This window comes from Notolabrus celidotus, chromosome 19, assembly GCF_009762535.1.
Source record: "Notolabrus celidotus isolate fNotCel1 chromosome 19, fNotCel1.pri, whole genome shotgun sequence".
Classification (NCBI taxonomy): Eukaryota; Metazoa; Chordata; class Actinopteri; order Labriformes; family Labridae; genus Notolabrus; species Notolabrus celidotus.
This window is the reverse complement of record NC_048290.1, coordinates 28,400,796-28,428,259: the sequence shown is the minus strand read 5'-3', so window position 1 is coordinate 28,428,259 and position 27,464 is coordinate 28,400,796. Positions and strand designations below refer to the sequence as shown.

Sequence of the window (27,464 nt, the reverse complement as noted above, 5' to 3'; positions counted from 1 at the left end):
GTCAACTGTCAGCTTTATTATAAGAAAATGGAAGAGTTTGGGAACAACAGCAACTCAGCCACGAAGTGGTAGGCCATGTAAACTGACAGAGAGGGGTCAGTGGATGCTGAGGCGTATAGTGCAAAGAGGTCGCCGACTTTCTGCACAGTCAATTGCTACAGAGCTCCAAACTTCATGTTGCCTTCAGATTAGCCCAAGTACAGTACGCAGAGAGCTTCATGAAATGGGTTTCCATGGCCGAGCAGCTGCATCCAAGCCATACATCACCAAGTGCAATGCAAAGCATCGGATGCAGTGGTGTAAAGCACGCCGCCACTGGACCATAGAGCAGTGGAGACGCGTTCTCTGGAGTGATGAATCACACTTTTCCATCTGATGGAAGAGTCTGGGTTTGGAGGTTGCCAGGAGAACTGTACATTTCGGACTGCATTGTGTCAAGTGTGAAATTTGGTGGAGGAGGAATTATGGTGTGGGGTTGTTTTTCAGGAGCTGGGCTTGGCCCCTTAGTTCCAGTGAAAGGAACTTTGAATGCCTTAGGATACCAAACCATTTTGGACAATTCCATGCTCCCAACCTTGTGGGAACAGTTTGGAGCGGGCCCCTTCCTCTTCCAACATGACTGTGCACCAGTGCACACAGCAAGGTCCATAAAGACATGGATGACAGAGTCTGGTGTGGATGAACTTGACTGGCCTGCACAGAGTCCTGACCTGAACCCGATAGAACACCTTTGGGATGAATTAGAGCGGAGACTGAGAGCCAGGCCTTCTCGACCAACATCAGTGTGTGACCTCACCAATGCGCTTTTGGAAGAATGGTCAAAAATTCCTATAAACACACTCCTCAACCTTGTGGACAGCCTTCCCAGAAGAGTTGAAGCTGTAATAGCTGCAAAAGGTGGACCGACATCATATTGAACCCTATGGGTTAGGAATGGGATGGCACTTAAGTTCATATGTGAGTCAAGGCAGGTGAGCGAATACTTTTGGTAATATAGTGTATATTACAGAAACATCAGATCCTCATACTGTATCTACAGACTGGTAGGAAAGTCAATGCCTCCCAAAATGATCCAAATGACCAGTATCTAAAATGTTATATTGTGTGTCATAAGGGTACTACTTACAGTGAACTTTAGGAAACAGACACAACTTTGTTTGGTTTAGGCACCAAAGCTTCTTCTAACCTACTCAAGTTACAGGTTATGTAAGTGACACAACTTGAGTACCTCATAATTATTACTTAAGTGTAAATAAACCACTTTATTCCAAACTGTTGTCCAAAACAGCCTTAACCAAGATAGTTAACATAGACCCAATTAAAAGATTTATTCTGACTGGTTGTTTGTGGCAGTCAGAGGTCTGCTGTTTTTCATAGTTCTTTGTTTCTGTGAAGAACAGAGCTAGCTAGGTACGCACTTGTAATGATAGACTCTGGAGGACTAGATATAACCATACAAGTCCACAGTAAAGAGTCCTGTAAATCTGACACTGCTCTGTTTATTGTAGATTAAAAGGATAGACTAAACACAGAAAAGTATAAGAGAGTTTAAAAACAAAAAGTGGTAGGCTTCATTAGAGAAGTCCACTTAATATAAGAGGGCACATGGAGCCAACACTGAACAGACTTTGGTTTGTGATATATGGCGGTGTTTATAGCTGATCAACAAAGGTATGATGATTAGTGTAGTCCTGCTCACGTCATCTACTTCTCCATCAGTAGAAATGCCCGGTGCAATGTGAGCTTACTGAGCATGATTTTAAGAAAACTGCCGAAGTTGTCATGGAAGAAGTCCAACCTTACAGTAAAGACGTCTGTAGCAAATCAAATAGCATCTATTTAAATCATTAAAAACTTGAAAGCTAAAAATGTTGTGTCAAACATTGATTGATTCCATCAATAGACTGGTAATAAGAGGAATGATAGACAGTGAGTAAGGCAAGGCAACTTTATTTGTACAGTGCATTTCATACAGGAGGGCAACTCAATGTGCTTTACATTAAAACATTAAAGGCATTGAGAACATTCAGACAAGCATGAAAGAGCACAATTAAAATGACAAATATATTAAAACAGAAAAGAAAAGGAAAATTAGAAATATGTTAAAAATACAAATAAAATTTGCATTTAAAGCTGGGGTTGGTAATTAGATTTAGATGCACTTTTTGTCATACTGGTTAAAATTATCTTTATGTCCTGATGGTAATCAATACATAATGTGTTCTTAAAAAAGAGTGAAAAAAAGCTGCTATCTACAGCCGGAGTAAACCTGGAAAAACACCAACCACCGTTTTTTGGGTCCCCAAATTTTAAACCAATCAAATCCCGTCCATCCGTTCTGCCCGCCTCCTGCGCGTACATTTCCCCGGCGTGCACTCCTCCGAGTCCCCGTCTCCTGCCTCTGCTTCCCCTGACTCTATTTACCGCCCCTTTCGCTCGTCCTCGGGCCTGTCCCCTCTGACCTGATGAGGTGCTTTGCTCAGGACTGTAGTCCGGATCAGAGTCTAAAAAGCTCTCACCAACAAGCAGAATAATTAATGACGTTCAGTAAGTCCTACAGAAAATGTAGATGTACTGTAGCGTCCGTCCGGACGCTGTAGTGATGACGAGCCAATTCGTGAACACGTTGATCTTTAATAACCGGTCACTGTCGGCCGTGATCACGCCAACCAACAAAACAACAATCAATGTTTGAATGAATGAAGAACTTCTCCTCTTGTCTCTCCAGCTCACACACTCTACACCTCTCCTGATGCCTTCACTGACTGTCAACACTGTAGGAATTAAGAGCATCTACACTGAACATGTTTAACAAACAGTAGAGCTGTTACAGTATTATATATGTGTTATAACTTTTCTCCTGATATCTTGTCACCAGTACAACTGGATAATGCTAGCATGACAGTTGTGAGTACTAACAGCAGCCATGTTTGTTTGTGTTTTTAACTTTCACTATGAGAATGTTTTGGTGAGGAACGGTTTTGAATCAGTCACGATCATATGGTCGAGAATCAGCGGCGCTCGTGCATGTGAGCGGGGGGGGCGTCGTTTTGGAGGAGCTCTGAGGGAGGAGGGGAGGGGTTAGACGGGGTCATGAGGAAAAGCTACATTCAAATTTGTGCTGGTTTTCCGAGACTACCAACCCTAGCTTTAAAGCGGGTTAAAATGAGCTAAGATAATTAGTAAGAGTAGGACAAATGTCAAAAACAGCTTTAGAAATAAAAGTGTTACTTATCTTCACTTTATATCTCAGCATTAAAGCAAATCCCTCCCTTGTCTGCCTGTTTCCACATCATGGCAACTTCCTGAAGAACTTCAGATAAACGCCCATGTGAGATAGTGAATACTACTTTTTCAATAATCCACAAAATCAATGATTCAAACTAAAACCCTAAAGTAATCCGTCACATTGAGTGAGGAGTGGGTGCAGGAGGAAGCCAGTGACATATTTTGACCTCCTCTGTCTTGATTAAAAATTGATTATATACACATTCTGATTGATTACATTCAATATAAATGATGAATCACCAGTGCCCGTTTCTTCCAGTGATAAATGATTACATTTGTCAGAGAGAAATGGAGTTGTAACACTCCACCGGAGCATCAGACCACTGGTTGCTCTGGTGTTTGCTGGAGCCTAAGGCAAGACCATGCAATATCCTTCTCGGGGGAAATCCTCAAAGAGGAGTGAATTACAAGAGAAAAATGAGACTCAGATGGAGCAGTTATGCAAGTTAGCAAACATTCAAATCTTGGATAAAGTTTTGTGATCAGATGATGATTCTGAGGCAACATTCTTGAAGAAGTAAAACACTGAAGTAGGACTGTTAGCATTTAGTCTCCCAAATATTTGAAAGTCGTCTCTGTTGTCGATTGTCTGCAAAGATTGAAAGTAGGTACATTTATATTTTTAGAACTGTAGGCAAAAATGCCTGTCATGTTGTGTCTAAGCCATAGACTGTAAAAAATCTGGACGTCACCCATCTGTTTCTGAAGAGCTGTTTTGAGACCAATCGGCAGCGGCAGCCATATTGCTTCTGTCGAGCCAGTGTGACATAAAGAGGCGGGCTTTGAGCCTCCTAGCCAACAGCTGCAGTGTTCCCACAGGCAGCTGTGCCTCTCATTGGAAGACTAGTAATCTCAATATCTTCTAAATTACCAAATTAGAAAAAAATTCACCCCCCTCACAGTGAGAGGACGTCGAGAAATTAGCTATTCAGACTACACTCATCTTTTGTACCAGGCTGTAAACATGTTTATTAACGCTGCAAAGATCGTCTTTTCCCCATTCATGTGTATGTGACTTCCGGTACTTCAGGAGCCAGCCTCAAGCTGATCCTCGATGAACGGCAGCTTTTAACACTTCCACATTGGACTCATATTTTTAGACCGGAGGTTGCCGCTTGGTCTAAGCACAGCCACCTTCTGCAGCCGGGACGGTAGCTCAGATTGATGGCTGTGCCGTAATGCCTTAATGCTGTATTACCCGGATGTATACAAACACAGATGACAGGTAGCATTCAGTAACATGGCATGGCTTTGCAATACTTTGATCATGAAAATGGTAATAAAGTTACTGTAGGCTGTTTCTGCTTAAATCAGCATTTAACCACTCGACTGGAGCAATGCATAAAAACCATGTGGGCGTTTACCTAAAATGAGGGCAGTGCTAGTGCTAGCCCTGGTGCTAGCTCTGCTAGTGTGAGCCACACTCGGCAAAACAGTTTGATATTGTTTACCCTGAGACTCTTGCTAATTTTATCCAAAGACTGTAGTGATGATACAAAATTATTATTTTAAACATGTCATGATATACTGAGTACTGTTATACCTTATACTGTAATGAATTGAGATTTATTACTGTTTTTGAGCTGCACATTAAGTCCACAAAGGAAAACTTTCTCTGAATCTGTTATATCTGATGAGAAAGGAAAGTTAGTCTCTTCATCTTAGTTCAGTCATTTTCTCTTGATAATAGGATTCAAACACACAGACTGACCAACACTTGCATTGGCAAACTGAAATGTTTGTATTACAGGCTAGTCCAACTGAATGCAAACATGTATGCACAACTATACTATAATAGGAATGGTTTGCCTGGTGTAGCTTGCACTTTGTTTTCACTTTAATAGTTGTTATAGTCAGATATGTATCCACTGCCTTTGATTTCCATTTGTCACAACCCTCTCTGCTAGGGATGGGACCCGAAAACCGGTTCTTTTTGAGAACCGGTTCCAGGTGATTCAATCAATCAATCAATCAATCTTTAATTGTATAGCGCCAAATCACAACAAACGTTATCTCAAGACGCTTTTACAAACATAGGAGGTCTAGACCACTCTATGTCAAATTATGAACAGAGACCCAACTTCAAGACAGGGTAAGACTTAGTCTGACCCCACTTTAATCCATCATGAGCATTGCACATCGCAGTATTTAGCTAGTTACAGTGGTGAGGAAAAACCTCCTTTTAACAGGCAGAAACCTCAGGCAGAACCAGACTCATGTTAGACAGCCATCATGCCTCGACTGAGTTGGATCTGGAAAGACAGATAGAGGGGAGTAAGAGAGAGAGGTGATAGTGATGAGACGAGTCGTAGAAGCTGTTGCCGCTGGAGTCCAGCACGTCTGTATCAGCTGGAGTCCAGATCGTCCACAGCAGGAGGACGTCTACGGCAGCTCAGAGGAATCTACGAGACAAGGGAGCTCAGGGACTCCAGAAAGGTCTATGGTTAGTAACTTTAATGGGACAGGCAGAGTTAAAGTAAGTGATGAGGGGGTTGGGGGGAAGAGGGTGAGCTAGGATCCCAGTGTGTCAGTGTGCCAGTTCCCCCGGCAGTCTAGGCCTATAGCAGCATGACAAAAGCTGGTCTAAGCCTGATCCAGCTCTAACTATAAGCTTTATCAAAAAGGAAAGTTTTAAGTCTACTCTTAAAAGTGGAGAGGGTGTCTGCCTCCCGGACCCTGACTGGTAGATGATTCCAAAGGAGAGGGGCCTGATAACTGAAGGTTCTACCTCCCACACTACTTTTAGAGATTTTAGGTACAACTAGCAAGCCTGCATGTTGGGAGCGTAGAGTTCTAGAGGGGTAATAGGGCACTACGAGCTCTTTAAGATACGAGGGTGCTTGATTTTTAAGGGCTTTGTAGGTTCAAAGAAGGATTTTAAATTCTATTCTACATTTTATTGGGAGTCAGTGTAGAGAAGCTAACACTGGAGAGATGTGCTCCCTCTTCCTAGTTTTAGTCAATACTCGAGCTGCGGCGTTTTGAACTAGTTGAAGGATCTTTAGAGACTTATTGGGGCAGCCTGATAAGAGGGAGTTACAGTAATCTAACCTGGAGGTAACAAATGCATGGACTAGTTTTTCTGCGTCGCTCTGAGATAGGAAGTGTCTAATTTTAGAAATATTGCGCAAGTGAAAATAGGCTGACCTTGAGATTTGCTGAATTTGGGAGTTGAAGGATAAATCTTGATCAAATAGGACTCCTAGATTCCTAGCCGATTCCTGATAATCGCTTGTTTGCATGCCTAACAACTCCGCTTATTGATTCCTCTTACGTCACAAATGCGTGATGACATCAACCACGAGAAGTGTATTTTGGTTTAGAACTTTTCCAACATGGCGTTGAGGCAGAAGCACTCCAGAGTTTGGCTATATTTCATGCAAAAAGATGATACCAGGGCTACTTGCAACACTTGCAATGCTTTAATTTCTTCAAAGGGGGGGGAATACTTCCAATATGCAGAAACATTTGTCCACCCAGCATGCAATTCATTTGCTACTTAGCAAATGTGAGTTTCATCCAGGTAAAAGCAGGAGCGGAGCAAACGTCACGGCATCATCTGCTTTTAATGTTGAAGGTAACGATAAACTCCTCCAGGTCCTGTCTGTTGTGTTTATGTTAGCTCCCTGTTAACCTCCTTTCACCATTTGACTTCTCTCCATCTTCTGAAATTAAATTTTAGATGATGATGACTGCCAGAGTCATGCGAGCTCAAAGACTGCAGCGGATAGCTCTCACGCACCTCTAGCAACCTCTTCATCGAGGCAGGGAAGACTAAACTGACAGAGGCAAAGAGAAACGAGTGCCTCCAAGCAGTGACCAGATTTGTGGTTAAGGGTGTACACCTTTTTGCCACTGTAGATGCCTCTGAATTTCTGTAGGTTAATATGTTGCATATTTTCTGTTATCTCCTCAGGTGAAATCAAGAATGATCAGAGTTGCATGTGGTTTTAACCGGTGTAGTTATGTATCATTATTCCCATGTTTTCTGTAGGGAGTTGATAAAGACTCTCAACTCTAAATGCCATGCCCCAAACAAACAAACAAAACAAAACCCATAAAAACAAACCCATTTGTATTCTTTCACTCCCTCATCCAATGAGAATCGAAAAGAGAATCAATAAGGAATCGGATCATTAAGTTCTTATCAATTCCCATCCCTGCTCTCTGCTATACTTTCCTCAGAATTAGAATTCTCTTCCACATGCTTTGGGCTTTTTTGCCTTTATTAAGATTGGACAGCTGAAATGGGACAGGAAATGTAGGGAGTAGAGAGTGGGGGAAGACGTGTTGCAAAGGGTTGTGGCCGGAAGTGCAACCAGCGTCCACAGCCTCAGTATATGGGGCGCATGCTTAAACCCCCAAGGCTAACTGGCACCCCAGGTTCCATTGTCTTTATCATTTATCACAAGCCCTCATCTACCGGGACGTTAAATGGCCCCGAGTCTTTGCACAAGAAGCAGGTGATGGATTGTGTTATTAACTTCACTCGCTCTGAACGGGGAGACAGCTTTGAAATGCTCAGTGTTTCCGCTGTTAGCTGTTTTTTTGAACAGAGCTAATTTAGCATTAGAGGCTCATGCTATTTGTAGATGGTGGTCAGTGAGGGGATCTCTTGAATGAGATGTATTCCTCAAGTATTTTATTTAATTCTGCACTCCTTGTTAAAACTTCCAAAGTCAACGCATATGAGCACCATCCAGTACCAAAGACCGCATTTTGTATTAACAATTAAAATAATGAAAAAAAGAACTTGTCAGCCACAAATGAATGCACTACCTCTAAATGTAATGATTCTATAGCATATAGATATTTTCCCCATCCCCTTTAGATAGTCAGAGTTTATACTTCCATTTAAACAACTAGGGAAACAGCTGCTTCATAACATCCCTAATAACTGGATTTATAGTTTGTTCTTCAGAAATTGAGCCGGCAGCCTGTGAGGATAGTGGTTCTGTTGTTCTACTTCTTTGTTTCAGGCTTAAATATGTTTACAACTTTGAAATAGATTTCCATTAAATTCCATAAAGACCTTCATGGCCCCTAGAGGGTGAATCCACTGACTTTAGTAATCCCTGAGTCTTTGTCATACTCTGATGACATGAGACTGAAATATGTGGTTTTGAGCGAAATAAGAACAAACATAGAATAGATAGATAGATAGATACACTTTATTGGTCCCCATTGGGGGAAATTATTTTGTTACAGCAGCTTACAACACGGGACAGGGGAATACAACAATGTACTAACATAGTTAAAAAATATATAATAACTATAATAATAGCTGTGGTGGGTTGAAGATCAAAAAGCCTTGGAATTACTCGTGTACGTTCACTTGAAGAGGAAAAAACTCCCACAGGACTCCGAAGTAAAACTGATAAAACAAATTCCTTTAATCCACAGTTTTGTTAAACATTCTTACTGGACATTTCAAAGTCAAGTTTTCCTAAACAAAGAATAATAATACTACGGTAAAGAAACCATGTGGCTCGGTCCTTGACTGATCCTCAACTGTCTGCCCCAGTCTCACCCTACGGACACACGCAAGAGCTCTCTCTCTCTTAAAGGGACAGTAACATAACTCACTGCTGACAACAGTACCATTCTGCCTTTTTAACTTTACAAAATATCCACATGAATTAAATCAAATTACTTTTAGCTGACTCATCATATTTTATCAACTTAAATTATACAATAGATTTACTGTAAACCCCAAATTGTTAATTATTTATTTACCTTTTAATATGCCTGAATGTAACTTGGCCCTTACAATAGCAATGATAAAGGTAAAATAGAATAAAATAAAATAAAATAAAATATGGTAACTATTACAGATGTATACACACTATGTGCACTTCTACCTGATAAATAGATAGGTAAGTTATTGCACGGATAAAATTGCACCAGGTTATTTGAAAAAACATACACAAAAAACATCCACAGTATGAAGAACAGTAGAACATAGAGTACCATCATACTTGATATTATACATTTATGTAATTTCATGTCCCCTGACAGTATGAATCAGAACAACTTTGGTGATTCCCTGTGTTGTCTGGTAACATCATCATCAGATCATTATTTGTCCATGACTTTCAAAAACAGTGACAAACTCTGAGTTTAGAGCTAATTAGAAAATGTTAGCATATTGACATGCTAAAGATGGTAAGATGGTGGTCATGCTTAACATTTTAGGGGTTAAAGCTGATGTGAGGAACTTTTGTTTGGTATTGGTTCTGGCGCCCCCTTGTGGACAAAGTAATACCTCTTATCTCTTGTACACATGTAAATGTAGTGTTTTCAACAAAAACCTCTCCCTGTTGTCTTTTAACAGTCAACTTTATCAGGCAATGTGATTATTTTCTATGAGAACAGTCAAATAAAGTCTGTTTCTGAAGTGAGATGTCCATCATGTGGTCTGACACCTACCCCCTCAGGGCGGTTTCAGGCATTAAAAATTACTACAGAGAAGGTGTCAGTGTTGCTGCTGATGGACTTGTTTGCTATTGAAGGTCATAAAGAGGCATCAGTATAATTTTCAGTCTGTTTCTCAGCCAGTTCAAAACTCCTCACAGGGCCTTTAAGTTAATTTTGCTAGTTTGTTTAGCATGTTAGCATCCTGGCATGAGCATCTGGCTCAAATTGTCCCACACTTAACTAGCATTTTCAATTCCCACAACTTTAAACACTTTTATGTTGATTGAGTTAGATCACATTTTTTTCACTTGCTTATCAATCAAATACATTAGTGTTGTTGTTATCAGTGCAGGTTATTTTCATTTTCATTTAAAGGTAATGTTGTTAATCATGTGTCTGTTGATTGAGGCACGACATGGCGTTCAGCATCACTTACAGTCATCATTACAAAGACAGCAAAAATATAAATCAAAGGAAACAGGCTGTATGTCTTACGAAAGCCAAAAGGGCTTCAATTAAAATTTGATTTACTTTGGGTTCGGTTGCAGTTCTCTCAGTCATAGATATGACACTACACTGTTGAAGTGCATTAAATTAAAGATTCGTCTACTTTCATCCAGTGTATTCTGTCATAGCATTTATTTTTATCTTATGTGAGTTCATTTTACTTTGGCAGTCTCCCTGCTTGTATCCGTGCATAATATTTTGTTGGCAGAGCTGCAATATGCAGATTAGAGGCACATTTGCATTTGATTGTTTTTTTAATGTGTCACAATATTTTTTTAACCTTTTTATCTGTTATTTTGACGTGGCACACACGGCTTCTTTTTTTTTTTTGTCCGCCAACACTCTGCTCCACGCGCACACAGTCAAACACATTCAGACCTTGGAGCGGGCCCAGTGTAATCACAGCGAGCAGCTACACTGTAGCAGCTGAGCGTCAAGGTCAGTGACTGTTTCCACTAAAGCTGCACGGCCACTGAATAAATGTGCACGTTATTGAGAGGTGTTAAACTGTCAAACACCATTTTTTTGATGGACTTTGAACAACCTTTTTTTCTGTAAGGCTCTTAAACACGTGTGAATAAGACTGTGAATGATGCTAGGAGTTTTTAACACTGACAAGTACCCACAAAGCTGCTTCTGAGTCCTGAAATTTGAAGCCCCTTGCAATATCAGCCAGAAAGGCCCCAATCCCCCCCCTGCAGAATGTAAGGAAGCTCTTTCCCTGTCAGGTGTTTAGTGCTGTGTTTTATGTCTTCATCTTACTCCTGGCTCATTTTGATGTGTGTGTGTGTGCGTGTGAGGCCAGTAGCGCAGTCCAAACTCTGCTTCACCCCAGGCCATTAACTGCGGAGCCCACGGGGTAAACTTGGACACAAACACACAAACAAGCATACGCACACACACACACACACACACACATACACACACACATAGACCATGGGGCCTGGGAACTGAAGCCACATTAAAGCCTGCTCTCTATATTTTTCACTGACTCAGGAGGAATAGAGAGAAAATAAGAGATAGCAATAGACAGTGTGGGAGAAAGGAGTGATATGACAGCAAGAAAAAGAAAAGAGGTATGGTGACACCTTATTATGACCACAGAAAAAATAAGAAAGAGAGAGAAAAGTATGAAAGGGGGACTGAGACAAGAGGAGAAACGGGGACACTTGAGGATGCAGAAAGATCACAGCGACAGGGGAAGAGAAAGAAAAGATATTAGAAAGATAGATGGCTTGACTCAGAGGACAGATAGAGAAATCACAGAGACAGAGAAAAGCAGTAAAACTGTAGAGAACTGTTGCTGTAAAAGGAAATAGGGGGCATTAGGGATAGTAATGTGGCTGTAATGATTATACTAATCATTGCAGCGGCTGTCGGTTAGGCTCCCAGGAATAGTTTAGCCTTTTAGTCATAGGCAGTAAAAGGTAAAACAGAGGAAATGAAATTCGTCAGGCATCGATATTATCTTTAACCATGAGGAAGTTCAGTTCAGAGGAAGTTATGAGACCACATTTCAACACAGTGTTAATATTGTTTTTGGCATCATGGTGAGTCTGAAGTTGATGTTTCAAAATATTATATCTATGCCTTGGCTTTTAAAAAATAGACTGAACTAAACCATTTGAAAGAAGAAATTACTGAGTAAACCTGAGTGAATGACTGAAACTAACAATGCAATGGTCCCATACTGACAAACAATGCCTGTGATCTCTCATTTATATCATCATTCTGCGTGAATTATTTGATTTTGATGAGTCAAAACTCCAAAAACTGTGATTAATTCTCAACAGCTAATGCATCACCAGGGACAACCTGATTACATGTCATATTTAATCAATCTGTGGAAAGGAGTCCAGCAAATTTCACCTCTGCCTGTTGACACTGTGGCAAAAACAATAGTTTCCATCCATCCATTATCTTGACCGCTTATCCCGTTAGGGGTCACGGGGGGCTGGAGCCTATCCCAGCTGGCTCCGAGTGGAAGGCAGGGTACACCCTGGACAAGTCGCCAACCTATCACAGGGCTAACACAGAGAGACAGACAACCATTCACACACACATTCACACCCACAGGCAATTTAGAGTGACCAATCAACCTGGTGAGCATGTTTTTGGACTGTGGGAGGAAGCTGGAGAGAACCCACGCATGCACAGAGAGAACATGCAAACTCCACACAGAAAGGCACTCTTGTATTCCTTTGAGGAATTCAAAGTTAGGCCCATAAAACCAGATATTGTTATTAATTGAATCAATTTACTTTTTTGAGAGTTTGTTTTGGCTTTAGAAGTTATTGCACCTTAAGTACACTCTCCACATTGAGAAATTACTCACAAAAAACACATACTAGAGCCCCTAAGAGAAGTGCCTGTTCTTTAAGTGCCTTCATCTGGAGCTTCAGTTGTTCAGTCTGGCCACTGATTCCTTTTCAGTGAAATAATCTGAAGACAAACTGTACTTTTCAAGCGGATTCAGGAGTTATTAGTCAGGAGTGAGTGACATTTGATATGTAATCAGCTCCCTTGACACCGCTAAGACTCTTCGCCTCTGTGGAATAGAAAGGAGAATATGAAGAAGACAGAGTGGCACTCATCCCCACAGGCCTGGACTTCCAATAACAGCGATAGATAGATAAGGACGGTGACTTTGTGAGTATTTGTACTTAAGGACTTCTATCTCTGTGAAGATCAAGGTCAGTTCTAGACTTAGGGAGTGAGGATGTTTTCAGAAAGTGAGAAAATTAAGGTCAGTCCATGCTGCATAGGGCCTCACAGAGCTATTTTGGGACGAGTGTTTTATAGTTAAGGAAGTGAAAGAAATGAGCTATGTTACTGTAGGTCCTCAGACATTTAGAGGTACAATATGGGTCTGTGAACTCCAGAGAATACCTTATATTAATTCCAACAAGGTGTAGCCCTGCTTGAATATAGTCTCATGATTAGGCACAGGAAGTGGACTCTTTAGATGACTAGAGCCTTCACCCACTTACAAGAAAATACCATATCTACTTCTGTTTCACATTACCTCATACATTTGTCAATTTCCAATTGAAATTTTAGTCTTTAGGGACACAGAGAAGGGATACAAAGCTGTGAGGGGCACTCACTTTGGATACTTTGGAGTTTCGCAGGCGAATCATCCCAGAGCAGAGTCAGGTGTGTGTGTATCCTGATTGAGACCAGGTGTGAGTAGTTTATATATACTGTACATGTGAGTTTCAGTGCTCTGTGCTGACTCAGTGTCTCACCTTCAGAACTAGAGAGAGGTTCCCTCTGTGTGTGTGAACTATGAAATATCTGTCTGTAAACTGCAGAAGATCTTTTTCTGCAGGATTGAAAGCAGTTTCTAGTTTCTACAGTACAGTAGTTGGTTTTCGCTTGACCTATTTATCACCCAAGCATTTATTTGTGCACCCTTGAAGCCCTTTTAAGGGTGCACAAATAAATGAACAAATAAATGCTATGTAGTGGCAACTTAAAGCAAAAATGTGCCACTTCTGCAGGACATGATGTTTCTAGCTCGTGCTTTCCAAAACAGGTTTACCCAATATTGAAAGGGATGCTGTATTAAATTAAACAAACTGAGAATTTATTAAAAATATTGACAGCTAACAAACAAAAATCACAAAAGTCTCTATTAATTGGTTTACTAAAGAAATATAGTTTCATTTTACTCAAAAGCAACAAAACTATAAAAAACTAAAAAAGCTACAGTCAGATAATCTGTTGCTCCTCATCCTGCTCAGATCAAAGGCACTCATTGAAGCGCACATGCTCAGTTGCTCCTATCACCAGCACCAATTAAAGGCACAGATACCCTGACCATCTAGATGAACAAAGAAAGGCATTTAGGGGACTATAAAATATACTCAGCAGAATTCTAACCTAAAGTAATGACCAAGTCTCTTATTTCTATAAAATTGTTCTATAAGGCACATAGATTAGAATTACTCTATGGCTCTGATAGACCATATTTGTGTTTCCTGAGGAGTTGATCCAGGGTCCCCCTGAGAGTTTGCTCTCTGGTCAGCAGCTTGGCAGCAGTGGTTCAGTTTGCCTTGCTCCAGTTTTGTTTTGGTTGTCTTTGCTCATTATTATTGTCTTTTTTTCCTTTCCCTTTTCATCGCTTGCAAAATTAGTAGTTATTCCTTTGGGATAACTTTCAAACCTCCCCCCTCCCTCTCCCAGACCTCAATTGTGTTCCACTCCCCCGCATCCTGACACAAAGCTTGCCCTTCCTTAGGATTCCTGTCAGAGTTCTGCTCCTTGGAAGGCCACAAAATAAAATAAAGGCCCTCTCCAGATTTGGTATTGATATGCGTCCTGAGGGATCCAATCACAAGTAGACAGCCTGAAGTACAGGTATAAACATGCCCAGGATGCACTGGGCAGTGTGTGTCAAGGAATATATTAAAGGACCACCTTCTCTCCATCTTTAAGGCAATGATTTGGATGAGTGACGGACAGCTTGTCTCTCAGTCTAGTCTATTTTTGCTGTATTGTATTGCATTGTATCATATCATGAGTTACTTGGTGATTCCAGCCCCTTGCCTGTGATCAAGAAAAAGATGGTTACCATGTTTTCTTGCACACCCAACTTTAATGAATATTAATCAAACTGCTCATAATGACATGAATGGGTCTTGTACCACATTGTCACTTCAGTCCATGATTGTCCACTCCCTCATGAGTCCTCTGTCTCTCTATCCTAGTCTGTTTTGAGTCTGTATCACAGTCTTCTATCAGTGGAGGTTTTTTTATAATGAAGATGATGGTAATGGAATGTGTTAATTGAGCACTTTCTCTTGTCTGCTGACCTCCCAAAGTGCTTTTACATCACATGTCAGATTCAGCCATTCACACCACATTTATACACTGATGGCAGAGGCAGCTACTTATAGCGCCCATCAGACAGTTTGGGGCACTTTGGGGTTTGGTGTTTTGTCCAAAGTGGACAGGGGGACCTAGGATCAAACCCAGACCTTCCGATTGAGAGACAATCAACTCCAACTGAGCCAAAGCTGCCCCTTGAGGAGATGATGCAAGCTACATGTTTGGATATATGTAGTGCAATCTAATCACTGCTGGTCACTGGAGATCGATTTGGAGACACGCTTTAATGGTTTTAATTTTCTAGGTGTGAACAGACGTTCTTAGAACTGTCTACTTAAGATCCGATCACCTAATGTTGATACCTGGTGTAAACACCCTGAGAGAGGAAATGTAACTGAAAGTGAGATCAGAGATTGTGGTTGTTTGGAATTTATTATTAACACTGAAGAGTGGATAAGGAAATTTAAAGAGCAGAGAGCAATGTCCTTTAGCTAAAAGAGCATGCTGGCAAAACATTGCATCAGAATCATTGCTGTTATAACATTTTATTCCTAAAGTCATTTTTTCTCACAAATAGTCTTTGGTAGATATTCAAGTCAGAGTTCAAGTCCTCCAAAGTAGGTAAACACAAGTAAATGATAAAACTTGTCCTTCTTCTTTGAAGGCAACCTTCATAGCACAGAATAGAATTCAATTATTTTCTTTAAAGACAAAAGTATTGAATGTGGAGTTAATGTTGGGCTTCACGGTCATTTAGAAAAAGAGGCCATTCTTCACCTCCCTGGAGCTCCTTCACCCATTTTTCATCGAATCAATTAAATCAATTATCATTACAGTTTCTATTTGAGACGATGAATGAGCCACATCGCCGTCACATGGTTACTTGACTGTATTCAGAGTTCAGGGTTTCAATGAGATGATAAGGAAATGTTGATCTGCACACAAACAGGGCCTTTAATTAAAAGGCTGTTTTGGAAACTGCCTACTGGTAGATACTGATTTGGCCAAAATCCAGTATGTAGTATGCAGTATGTGAACAACAGCAAAATCTGCAGTATGCCAAAACTACCTGCTGTTGTGCTGATTTGGGAAAATTTCTCAGTATGCAGCGGACCAGTCTCCCTTGCGTACTATTTCCCACAATGCACTGTGATAACATCCCAGTTTTTCTTTTTTCTTCTTTTTTGGTGGGGGGAACTCAAGTATTAAAGGGGACATATCACGCTTTTTTCATCAATATATATTGGTCTAAGAGGTCCCCAAAACATGTCTTTAAAGTTTATGCTCAAAAAAACACTTTGAAATCAGATTTTGGTCTGCCTGAAAAACCCTCTTTTTCATTCCTCCTCAGAACACTCTGTTTTTCCTCTGACCACGCCCCCTCCGGAAGTGGATGTGCCTCGGCTCTCCAGCACGTTGATCTAATGTTTACATGTTGGCTGAATATACACGGCTGCTCAGAGATCACGTTACTTCAACCCTCTGAATCTGATCCTGACGGAGAGGCGCCTGTAGCAGGACCTTTCTGAAGGATTGGTCACAGATTTAGTGTTTCTTGTTGTTTTATTTATCAGTATGTAGACGTGTGTCTTGGTACACAGCTACGAACATGTAGCTATGTGGCTATGCTAACTAGCGCTAGCACTTATCTATGATAAATAAAAATCATCCACTAGATCTTCAAATCTGCAGACGTGGGGAGTAAAACCGACCTCTGCCAGAAAGGCAGCAGGACCTTTTATGAAGGATTGGTCACAGATTCTGTGTTTCTTGTTGTTTTATTTGTCAGTATGTCGACGTGTGTCTTGGTACACAGCTACAGCTACAGCTACAGCTATGAACATATAGCTATGTGGCTATGCTAATTAGCGCTAGCACTTATCCATGACAAATAAAAATCATCCACTAGATCTTCAAATCTGCAGACGTGGGGAGTAAAACCGACCTTTGTGTTTATTAAGACAGCCTACAACTAGCATGCCTCCCTCCTAAGCTCCTTGTTAGCACACATTTGTGCAGGTAATGAAAAACGGGGGAGGGATTCAGTATTATTTTATACAGTCTATGGGCTGAACAAGCTCCGAGCTCTGACTCCGTGACAGACCGGATATTGTTGTGACGTAACAAAAACACTGAAGTCTGAAACGGCTCGTTTGACACACATTTACAAAAAGGTGTAGAAATCAAAACAGGGGCAGAATGGATTTTTTTCATTCTCGGGGGGTTTGTAGACATGCCAGGGAAACATATTTCAGGTAAAGAACCATTGAAAAGTCAATTTTGCATGATATGTCACCTTTAAGGTGCTGTGAAAATTATTACATTCCATATAAACCAGTTCTTAGCTTCTTAAATCATGAGTGAATGCTAAAGAAGCAGTTTCGCAATAACCTTTGCCATTGTTTACTTCCATTTTCCAAAGCCAGCAACGCCTGACCCAGCGTACTGTAGAACAGATCCAACAGAACAGTCATACTACATACTTCTTTTAAACCCAGTATGCAGTATGCAGTACGCACTGCATACTACATTCGTAGGTAGTATGTAGCAGCAGGTTTCGAAAACAGCCTATGTATTCATTATGTCCTTTTTACTTATTCTACAGTCTTTATTTTTCATATAAAACTATGCACAGTCTTTTTGTTATTTTCTAATCTGTTATATTTTACATGCACAAACAAAAAGAGCATGTGGTTAAACAATTTCCCCTTCATTAAATGTGATTAGCATTTAAATTGTCACTTGTTATAATAACTGGATCTGTTTTTTATTAGAATGGAACATTTTGCATTTTGGACGATTTGTTCCCACAAATTGCTATTTTCACCTTAAGCACACACGGCATTTAGTTTTGTGCTTTTCCCTGCCAGTGCCCATGTGGTATTTCAATGACTCTAATTAACTAAGATACCCTGAAGTGAAAGGACAGGCGCAGTAATGGCTGTGTCACTAGCAATCAACTGACACAGCGCAATTACAGTGTCAGGGAAGTCCAGGAGGCGTTACACATACATACACACTCACACACACTCACAGAGAACTCAAATGAAGTTAACCCCTTTTCCTGGAACATTCCTGGATTTAAGAATTGTTTTTTCAAATATATTCAAAGCCCACAATCCTTACCACCTCTGCACGTCATGCACCCTCTCACTTTTGTATCTAATTCAAGGATGATTTGTGCATTCTCCTCTCCTGCTGCCTCCTTTTGCAGTCTCTTCCAATGCAAGTGCTCAATCTTGCAGCCATCACAAGCAAAGTTATTGGCTACAACTCAGCTATTCTGCGCAACATCCAAGTGTATACAGGATGCATCTGTCACCTTCGTTTAAGTTCATATCATCCATCAGCGTTTGTCATTGAATCAGTGCCATGTCACAGTAACTAACAGCCACAGAAATATAAAATCTTGTGACAACACAAACTGGCTGGTAAACACTGATGTGTGCCAGCTGAGCTATTATTTCAGAGAGAGACTGAAGGTTTCCATCTGAGCAGCCGGCACTCCAACTGCTGATCATGTTGTTGGTCTTAAACTAGTCTTTTTTTGGTAACACTTTACAATAAGGGTCCCTTAATAAACATTAGTTAATGCATTATTAAGCATTAATTAACAGTTTAATAATGTTTTAATAATCATTAGAATGCATTACCTAACATTAATTAACATATTAGTTAATGCATCAATAAGCAGTTAATTAATATCTACTGCTCAGAGTTAATTAATACATTATTAAAGCTGCTGTGAGGAACTTTTGTTTTGTATCGATTCTGGCGCCCCCCTTGTGGACAAAGTGATACCTCTTATCTCTTGTCCTATACATGCAAAAGGAGTGTTTTCAACAAAAGCCTCATCCTGTTGTGCTCAACTGTCAACTTTATCAGGCAATGTGATTATTTTCCATGAAAACAGTCAAATAAAGGCTGTTTCTGAAGCGAGATGTCCATCATCTGGACTGACACCTACCCTCCCAGGGCAGTTTCAGGCATTAAAAATTACAACAGAGAAGGTGTCAGTGTTGCTGCTGATGGACTTGTTTGCTATTGAAGGTTATAAAGAGGCATCGGTATCATTTTCAGTCTGTTTCTCAGCCAGTTCAAAACTCCTCACAGGGCCTTTAAGCATTAATAAAAGTTACATAATGTAATTAGTTAACCATTAGTAAATGCTTTCTGGACCCTTATTGTTGTTCAAAGCTCTCCTCTGTGTGAGTTGAGATTTTATCTGTGATTATCTGTTTTATTGTTTTAAATAAAACGTGTAAAATTCTTTATATGTGTTGCTTCAACTACCTTTCATCTAATAGTGGTTCAGCGTATGTGTTACCCAAGGGATATATATGTTACACTTTACAATAAGGGTCCAAAAAGCATTCACTAATGGTTAACTAATTACATTATGTACATTTTATTAATGCTTAATAATGTATTAATTAACTCTGAGCAGTAGACATTACTTAACTGCTTATCGATGCATTAACTATTATGTTAATTAATGTTAGGTAATGCATTATAATGATTATTAAAACATTATTAAACTGTTAACTAATGCTTAATATTGCATTAACTAACGTTTATTAAGGGACCCTTATTGTAAAGTGTTACCCTTTTTTTTAAATGGGGAGTAAAGTGCAGGATCTATTTTTATGGGTCAATGAAATGTTTTATGTTTCTTTACTTTTTCACATAGAGGTAACACAGATTGAAACTTTGAATGTGAACAAGACCAATTTTATCACTTTCTTATCAATGAATCAATCTTTATTTGTATAGCACCAAATCACAACAAAAGGTTGTATCAAGACGCTTTTATAAACAGAGCAGGTCTAGAGTCTAGACCATCCATTCATCCATCCATTATCTTGACCGCTTATCCCATTAGGGGTCACGGGGGGGCAGGAGCCTATCCCAGCTGGCTTCGGGCGGAAGGCAGGGTACACCCTGGACAGGTCGGCAACCTATCACAGGGCTAACACTGAGAGACAGACAACCATTCACACACACACACTCACACCTACGGGCAATTTAGGGTGATCAATCAACCTGGTGAGCATGTTTTTGGACTGTGGGAGGAAGCCGGAGTACCTTGAGAGAGAGAGTCTAGACCATCCATTCATCCATTCATTATCTTGACCGCTTATCTCGTTAGGGGTCACGGGGGGCTGGAGCCTATCCCAGCTGGCTTCGGGCGGAAGGCAGGGTACACCCTGGACAGGTCGCCAACCTATCACAGGGCTAACACTGAGAGACAGACAACCATTCACACACACGCTCACACCTACGGGCAATTTAGAGTGATCAATCAACCTGAGCATGTTTTTGGACTGTGGGAGGAAGCCGGAGTACCTTGAGAGAGAGTCTAGACCATACTCTGTTAAATTATTATTAACATCAAGAAAGGATATGATCCAGTCCCCTCTTACTGACAGGACTCAGTCTAACCTTATCTTCATCCACTATGAGCATTGCACCCCGCAGCATTTAGCTAGTTACAGCGGAGAGGAAAACTTCCTTTTAACAGGCAGAAACCTTGAGCAAAACCAGAACCAGTTGGCGTTGGAAAGAGGAATAGAGGAGATTGAGAGAGAGAGAGATAATAGTGATGAGATGGATAGTAGTAGCTGTTGCATTTTCTACACAGTTGGAACTATTTTCCCTCTAAGTTAAACCAGCTTATGCTAGCTTAATAGATATGACTTCAGTGCAGGGTCAGACTAATGAAAGCAATGTTACATTCAGACAGTTCTGGGAGGGCAGAACGTCCTTTATCCAAAATGTCAATTTGAGTACTATGACAATCATCATGCTTTTTTTTTTGCATGTAAGCTTTTTTGCTCTAAACCTGACTTGTGGGTAAACAGCAGTGTGACATGACTCTCCATGGTGAATACAAGGCTACATACCCACTGATGTGTATTTTGTTGTCCCTCCTTGTCTCAAACAGCTGTGCTGTGGGTTGGTAACAACAGTGCGAAAGTAAAAACATAAACACTCTGCAGCCTGGATCACCCATTCATGAAATGAAGGTCCATAATGTTGTGTAATCCAGATAAGAGAAAAGACAATCCCAAACCTTTAGTGAATAGAAAAGCACACAGTTTTGTATTACACTCAAATGTGAGTGTTGGTGCCCTTAGGGAAGCTTTAGAGGACTCTATGGGGTACTTGAGACTGTTCAGTGTTATTTGAAAAATATCCGTCACTCATAGTTTTAAACAATGAACCATATTTTACATTGTGTATATTTTTTTCTGTGCAATCTTGAGCTGGTTTTAGTTTTCAATTATCTGAGTAAACACAGCGATGTTTAAGTTCAGTGTTTGTCAGCCCAGAGTTTGTTGCACAAGGCCACTTTTGATATTGACTGACAAGCAAAAAGAAACACTAATGAAATAAATGTGTGGTTCCAACAAGAATATAAAGTAGACAAAATATGTAGTGGAAGGTTAAAAAAAGACAGAGAACCAAGCGTAAAGAATACCATCCAGATGAGGAAGAATTCATGTAAACGCTGATGGAACCCTCCCCAGTCTTTATGCTGAACAGTTGGAAAGTTGATTTTCGACAGCTTACCACATGGTGTGCTTTTCGGTTACAAGGCTGTTATTTTGTAAATTAGACACTGATGGCACAGCGCTGTTTTGTTCTTCTTTTGATATGCCTTTTCTCTCCCACCACTAATATTTTGCACCTCTCAGGGGGTACTTGGCAGAAAAAAACATCCTGCTGTATTGTTTTCTGTTCTGTGTTTTACACACGCACACACATTAATTCCAGCCCTGCTCTCTCTCCCTGTAGGCTCGTCCTACTTCTTCAAGGGGAAGGAGTACTGGCGGGTGCCGGGCAGTGACATGGAGGTGGAGGCAGGATTCCCCCGCCTCATCGCTAAAGACTGGCTGCTGTGCACAGAGATGCAGTCGGACTCTCCGGACACAGAGCCCAAAAGCACGGAGACGAAAGGCAACGTGCAGCATCACCCGGACCACGCGGAGAACGGGTACGAGGTGTGCTCCTGCACCTCTGACACTGCGTCGCCTTTAGGCGTTCGTCTCTCACCCTCTCCCCTGTGGCTGCTGCCACCTCTCTGGACGCTCTCACTGGCCCTCCACTCTGAACTTCTATGATGCCAAAGCACGGGACATAGTTCCTGAGCTGATGGGCGGGGGGCCAGAGGACCCTCAGTGGATGCAAAAACCAGAACATTTTGTTCTTATATCATTTGGTATCTTTTTGCGCTTATTTTGCTGTTATTTATTTGACATGTTGTTTGGCGGGCACTGAGTAGTCATCCTTATAGGCATCAGTTCACCCACAATGCTTGGCAGAGTTTTTTCTGAATGGTCACACTGCATCATTTTTGTGAGGAAAAAGCCTATTGAATAGAAATGTGTTCCAGGAGCACCAACAGTTATTGTCCACATGTGCAGCAGGTTTGCAGCAACAGTGACTCAAATACAAACCATGTGGGGGTGTTTGCAGGTGAAATGGAGACAGCATGCCAAGAAATTACACTTCCCAATTTTACATCACTTTACAGATGCTTTTTTACAGGGTACACCACCTGAATTTTATTACAATGACCAAAAACATGTTTTCACACCTCACTTCAGTGATATGCAGCCATAGTACAACACATAGAATTTCATTTTTCTTTTCTGCACACATCCAATTTGATATCCAATTTAAAAAACTCAACAGTATGTTTGCAAAAAACAAAGTCAGCGTGACTCAGGATAACCTGCTGAAGTCAGGGGGATTATTTTCTCCTCATTTAAAAGTAGCTCCAGTGAAAACAGTTTAAACAAAGTCTGTAGATTACAGAGATAACATGACATTTTTTTCTAAGGAGACAGTTCTGCTGAATTTGAAGTTGTATAGATTGTTGCTGTGTGCATCATCCAGCTGTATTGTAAGGGGATGCTGCAGAAACTGTAGCCATGAACACAAATCTACCTGAATGTCAAGAGCTAAAGTTGACTGAGTTAACTGACCTTTTAATAAACCACAGATTCCACACCAACACACACATGCAAACACATCCATGTACTTATCAACATGATGGCAGGCGTGTGATAATAAGTGTGATGTTCTGGCTCCTGCTCTTGCAGAAAATGTGTAAACTTCCTCCTGTGAGAGCTGTTTGGATGGACGGTTGAGTCAGTGGATTGTCTCCATGAGTATCACTTCTCCTGCATAAATCCCTCACTATCACTCTAAAGAGAAGAACTGCTGCTCATGTACTTATTTCTATGGAGTCATCACTCTCCACCTCTGGTTTGGAAGCATTCCCTGCTCTTGGTTAGGTTTTATTAAAATCTAATGAGGTTGTATTCCTGTTAATTTCACACCAATGATTATAGAGTTTTAAAGTCTTTTTGTGACTCCTGGACATTTATTTTATCATCCTTAGCTCCTTCTGAAAGCAAGAGTCACAACCTGGCTCTTGATTTATTCTTGCTGTAAAGATATATTTACCTATAGACTGATATATTTGAGTTGAAAGGCTCTGCAGTTATTGCAGAACCAAGTGGACTGTGTATATTTTAAGCTGTGTTTTCTAATGTAAAATATTTTTGTAAAAAAGAATAAAACCAATCTGAATTATTTTCGGGCTAACTCTGGAATAAGTTTGAAGAGGAGTTTTGCAGCAGAGTGTGTAATTATTTAGTGATACTGAACAGAAGCCCAGCCTTGAAGACAGATGAAGGTACCGTGACAGCTTGCAGACGCCAACTGGGAGCTGCTCTCCTTCGCACTGATGTTCTTCTTAAGCATGTTTCCTCTTGTAGTGGTCAACATGGAGACCACAAATCAATCATACCACACACTCACTCTGAGAGCCTTTATTAACAGATTTGCTGGCAGAAAATCAAACAGCCTTCCTAACTTTTTTAATAAAAGAATAATCAAAAAGTAATATTTCCTGATCCAAAAGTATTCATCGGATCAGGTTTTGTTGATTAATGGATCAAAGACAACAGGATGTGGAGCTTGTTTTTACTTGGTAGACTCAAAAACACCAACACATTCTGGGGCCGCTGGGGCTCAGCGGCAGTCAGTCATCTCTCAAACAGAAGGATGGGGATTCAGTCCCAGCTCCTGTAAATCATATGTCAAGGCTTCTTTAGATCAAAACACTCAGGGCCTGTGTCCACTGACTGCGTTTTTTTCTCTGGCAGCTCCTGTTTTCTCTACCAAAACAGATGCAGTTCAGCATTTCCTACACTTTGGCCTTCAGCTGTTTGTTGTTGTTGCACTCACTGCACTCTCACTTTATAATAGTTCACATTTCCATCACTGACCAATCAAAATCAAGAAGAAACAAGACTTCTGTTATCAACATCAATAGTGGAAGTCTGTTCAGAGCAAGCGGCAACCTCCGGTCTAAAAATATGAGTCAATGAGGAAGTGTTAAAAGCTGCAGTTCATCGAGGATCCGCTTGAGGCTGGCTCCGGAAGTACCGGAAGTCACATACACATGAATGGGGAAAAGACGATCTTTGCAGCAGAAATAAACATGTTTACAGCCTGGTACAAAAGATGAGTGTAGTCTGAATAGCTCATTTCTCGACGTCCTCTCCCTGTGAGGGGGGTGAATTTTTTTCTAATTCGGCAATTTCAAAGATATTGAGATTACCAGTCTTCCAATGAGAGGCACAGCTGACTGTGGGAACACTGCAGCTGTTGGCTAGGAGGCTCAAAGCCCGCCTCTTTATGTCACACTGGTTCGACAGAAGCAATATGGCCGCCGCAGCCAATTGGTCTCAAAACAGCTCTTCAGAAAGAGATGGGTGACGTCACGGATACTACGTCCATATTTTTTACAGTCTATGGTTCAGAGGAGAAACTTACAGCATGTCTTTTGAAGGGTACAATATCCAGGTCTAGAGCAGCTGCTAATGCTACAACATACATGTCATTTATTTTTTTGTTTTCTCTTTAAATTTATATTGGATTAATGTGTAAAAATTTATTTAACACAGATTTGGCATTCACTACTATTGGAAGTGGAACACAGGAAAGCTTTCATAACTTAGCACCAGCGAGTGTCAGTGGGAAGTGCTTTAGAGTTGAAGTTGTGGGCTTGCCAGTGCAAAAAATGCCATTAGTGGACACAGGCCCTTATACAAAATTGCTGCTGGTAGCATAGCCAGCAATGTGTGAATGCAAATGAATGGGTTTAGTTCATACAGATGAGGACTTTACATCGTATCCTTAGACATCAGTGTGCAGTGTGTGTGTGAATTGATGAATGGGGTCATGTTGTACAGAAGCACTTTGAGTGGTCAAAGGACTATGTAAATAAAGTCCATCTATAAACGCACAAGTAAACAAACACAGACATACAAGGCTTTTTTATATCAAAGGTGACATATCACGATTTCTTCATCAATATATATTGGTCTAAGAGGTCCCCAAAACATGTCTTTAAAGTTTATGCTCAAAAAAACACTTTGAAATCAGATTTTGGTCTGCCTGAAAAACCCTCTTCTTCAGTCCTCCTCAGAACACTCTGTTTTCTCTCTGACCACGCCCCCTCAGGAAGTGGATGTGGCCTGGGCTCTCCAGCACGTTGCTACAGCTACAGCTACAGCTACGCTAACTAGCGCTAGCACTTTTCCATGGAAAATAAAAAATTATCCACTAGATCTTCAAATCTGCAGTAAAACTGACCTTTGTGTTTATTAAGACAGCCTACAACTAGCATGCCTCCCTCCTAAGCTCCTTGTTAGCACACATGTGTGCAGGTAATGAAAAACAGAGGAGGAGTTGAGTTGTATTTTATACAGTCTATTGGCTGAACAAGCTCCGAGCTCTGACTCCGTGACAGACCGGATATTGTTGTGACGTAACAAAAACACGGAAGTCTGAAACGGCTCGTTTCACACACATTTACAGAAAGGTGGAGAAATCAAAACAGGGGCAGGATGGATTCTTTTCATTCTCGGGGGGTTTGTAGACATGCCAGGGAAACATATTTCAGGTAGAGAACCATTAAAAAGTCCATTTTTTTGCATGATATGTCACCTTTAATATCAATCTACATATTATCCAAGCAGCAACCATCAGTGTTGAAAAACTAAGCAAATACAAAAGTGCATAAAACTGCAGTTCTTCAAGTGTCCACTTGAGGCTCACCCCAAAAGCAAGAACACCCCATTGGAGCCCATATTAAGATGTGTATTTCTACAGCAATCCTTAACACACATGCAGCCTGATACAAAAAATAGTTTCCGCCTCTATACCTCATCTCTTTGCCTGTTAAACTCACACAGGGGGATTTTGTTCTGACTGTCGGCTTTGATTATTATAAGGCTGAGAAAACGAGGCATAGTTAGGGGCGTGACTGATTTGACTGACAGGTGAGCATGTTGTTGCCAGGAACCAAAGTTAATTTGGCCCGCCTCAGCTTCGCTCCTTATGAAGTTACCCTCCCCCCGATCCCTTCTGGTTTTCTCTCTCCCTCTCCTATCCTCTTTATACAGGAACCATGGGGTTACTGAACTAGAGGCATGTTTAGACGTGTCCCCACCCTGAGTCTTGGCCCCTCTATTCCTGACTATTCAGATACCTTAATCCCTATTCATCCCTCCTTACCTGGACCCCTACTCATCCCTCCTTTCCTCGACCCCTATTTTTCCCTTCTGTCCTCGACACTTCCCCCATCCCTCCTTATCTCAACCCCTCCATCCCTCCTTACCTGGACCCCTACTCATCCCTCCCTACCTCGACCTTCTAACCTACTTAAATTAAAATTCTTAAAACTGTACTATGGTGTGGTTTGGTTTTGGACATTCAGTGATGTGGTTTTCTTTATGTACTACATTAGATCTTGTTACAAATATAACTATAACATATAAGGGCCAGGTCTTGTTAGTGAATTCTCATGTCTAGATTAGACAAAATGTATTGGAGTCAGCATTTCCAATCCAGTCACCACCTTCTTTAGGCTTTAAAAACCCTCCACAGAAACCAGTGAGTGACATGACAGAGACTGTGACTATTTGTGTTATACAGTCCATGAGATCAACACAGGATTCAAACTTTAATGAAAACATGAAATGCTGAGTAAACTACAGAATTAATAAGCTTCAAAAATCACATTCAGGGTGTGTTGGTACAGACTGTCTGCGAGTGTATCTGAGCTCCACCACAAACTAATGCTTAATTAAAGTCCCTGTCTTTGCAGGTGTTTGTGTTAGTGCAGACGTTTTTGGTTTGTCTTACCCAAAGGCTGAGGATGAACTCCAAATGCCAAAATAATGCAAACCCCTGAGCTTCATTTTGTTTTGAGGTAGAATGAAGTTTAAAAGTTTAACAAGTCAAGTCTCATTTGCCATTTCTGCCAACAGCAGCATTTTCCCTTCCTTCCTCTTGACACACTGGAGTGGTATTAATTAACTGGCGTGACTCGACAG

The 27,464-nt window shown here is 40.8% G+C and overlaps 1 protein-coding gene across 2 annotated transcripts in view; it reads left to right on the top strand.

The window, feature by feature from the left end:
- LOC117830650 (matrix metalloproteinase-17-like) overlaps nt 1-23,651 on the top strand; it is a 169,925-nt gene extending 146,274 nt beyond the window's left edge. For both annotated transcript variants that reach the window (XM_034708838.1, XM_034708839.1), the window contains exon 10: nt 21,844-23,651. In XM_034708838.1, the coding sequence (XP_034564729.1) occupies nt 21,844-22,169 (326 nt within the window). In that variant the 3' untranslated portion in view covers nt 22,170-23,651. The remainder of the gene's footprint in view (nt 1-21,843) is intronic.
- The last annotated feature ends 3,813 nt before the right edge of the window (nt 23,652-27,464 follow it).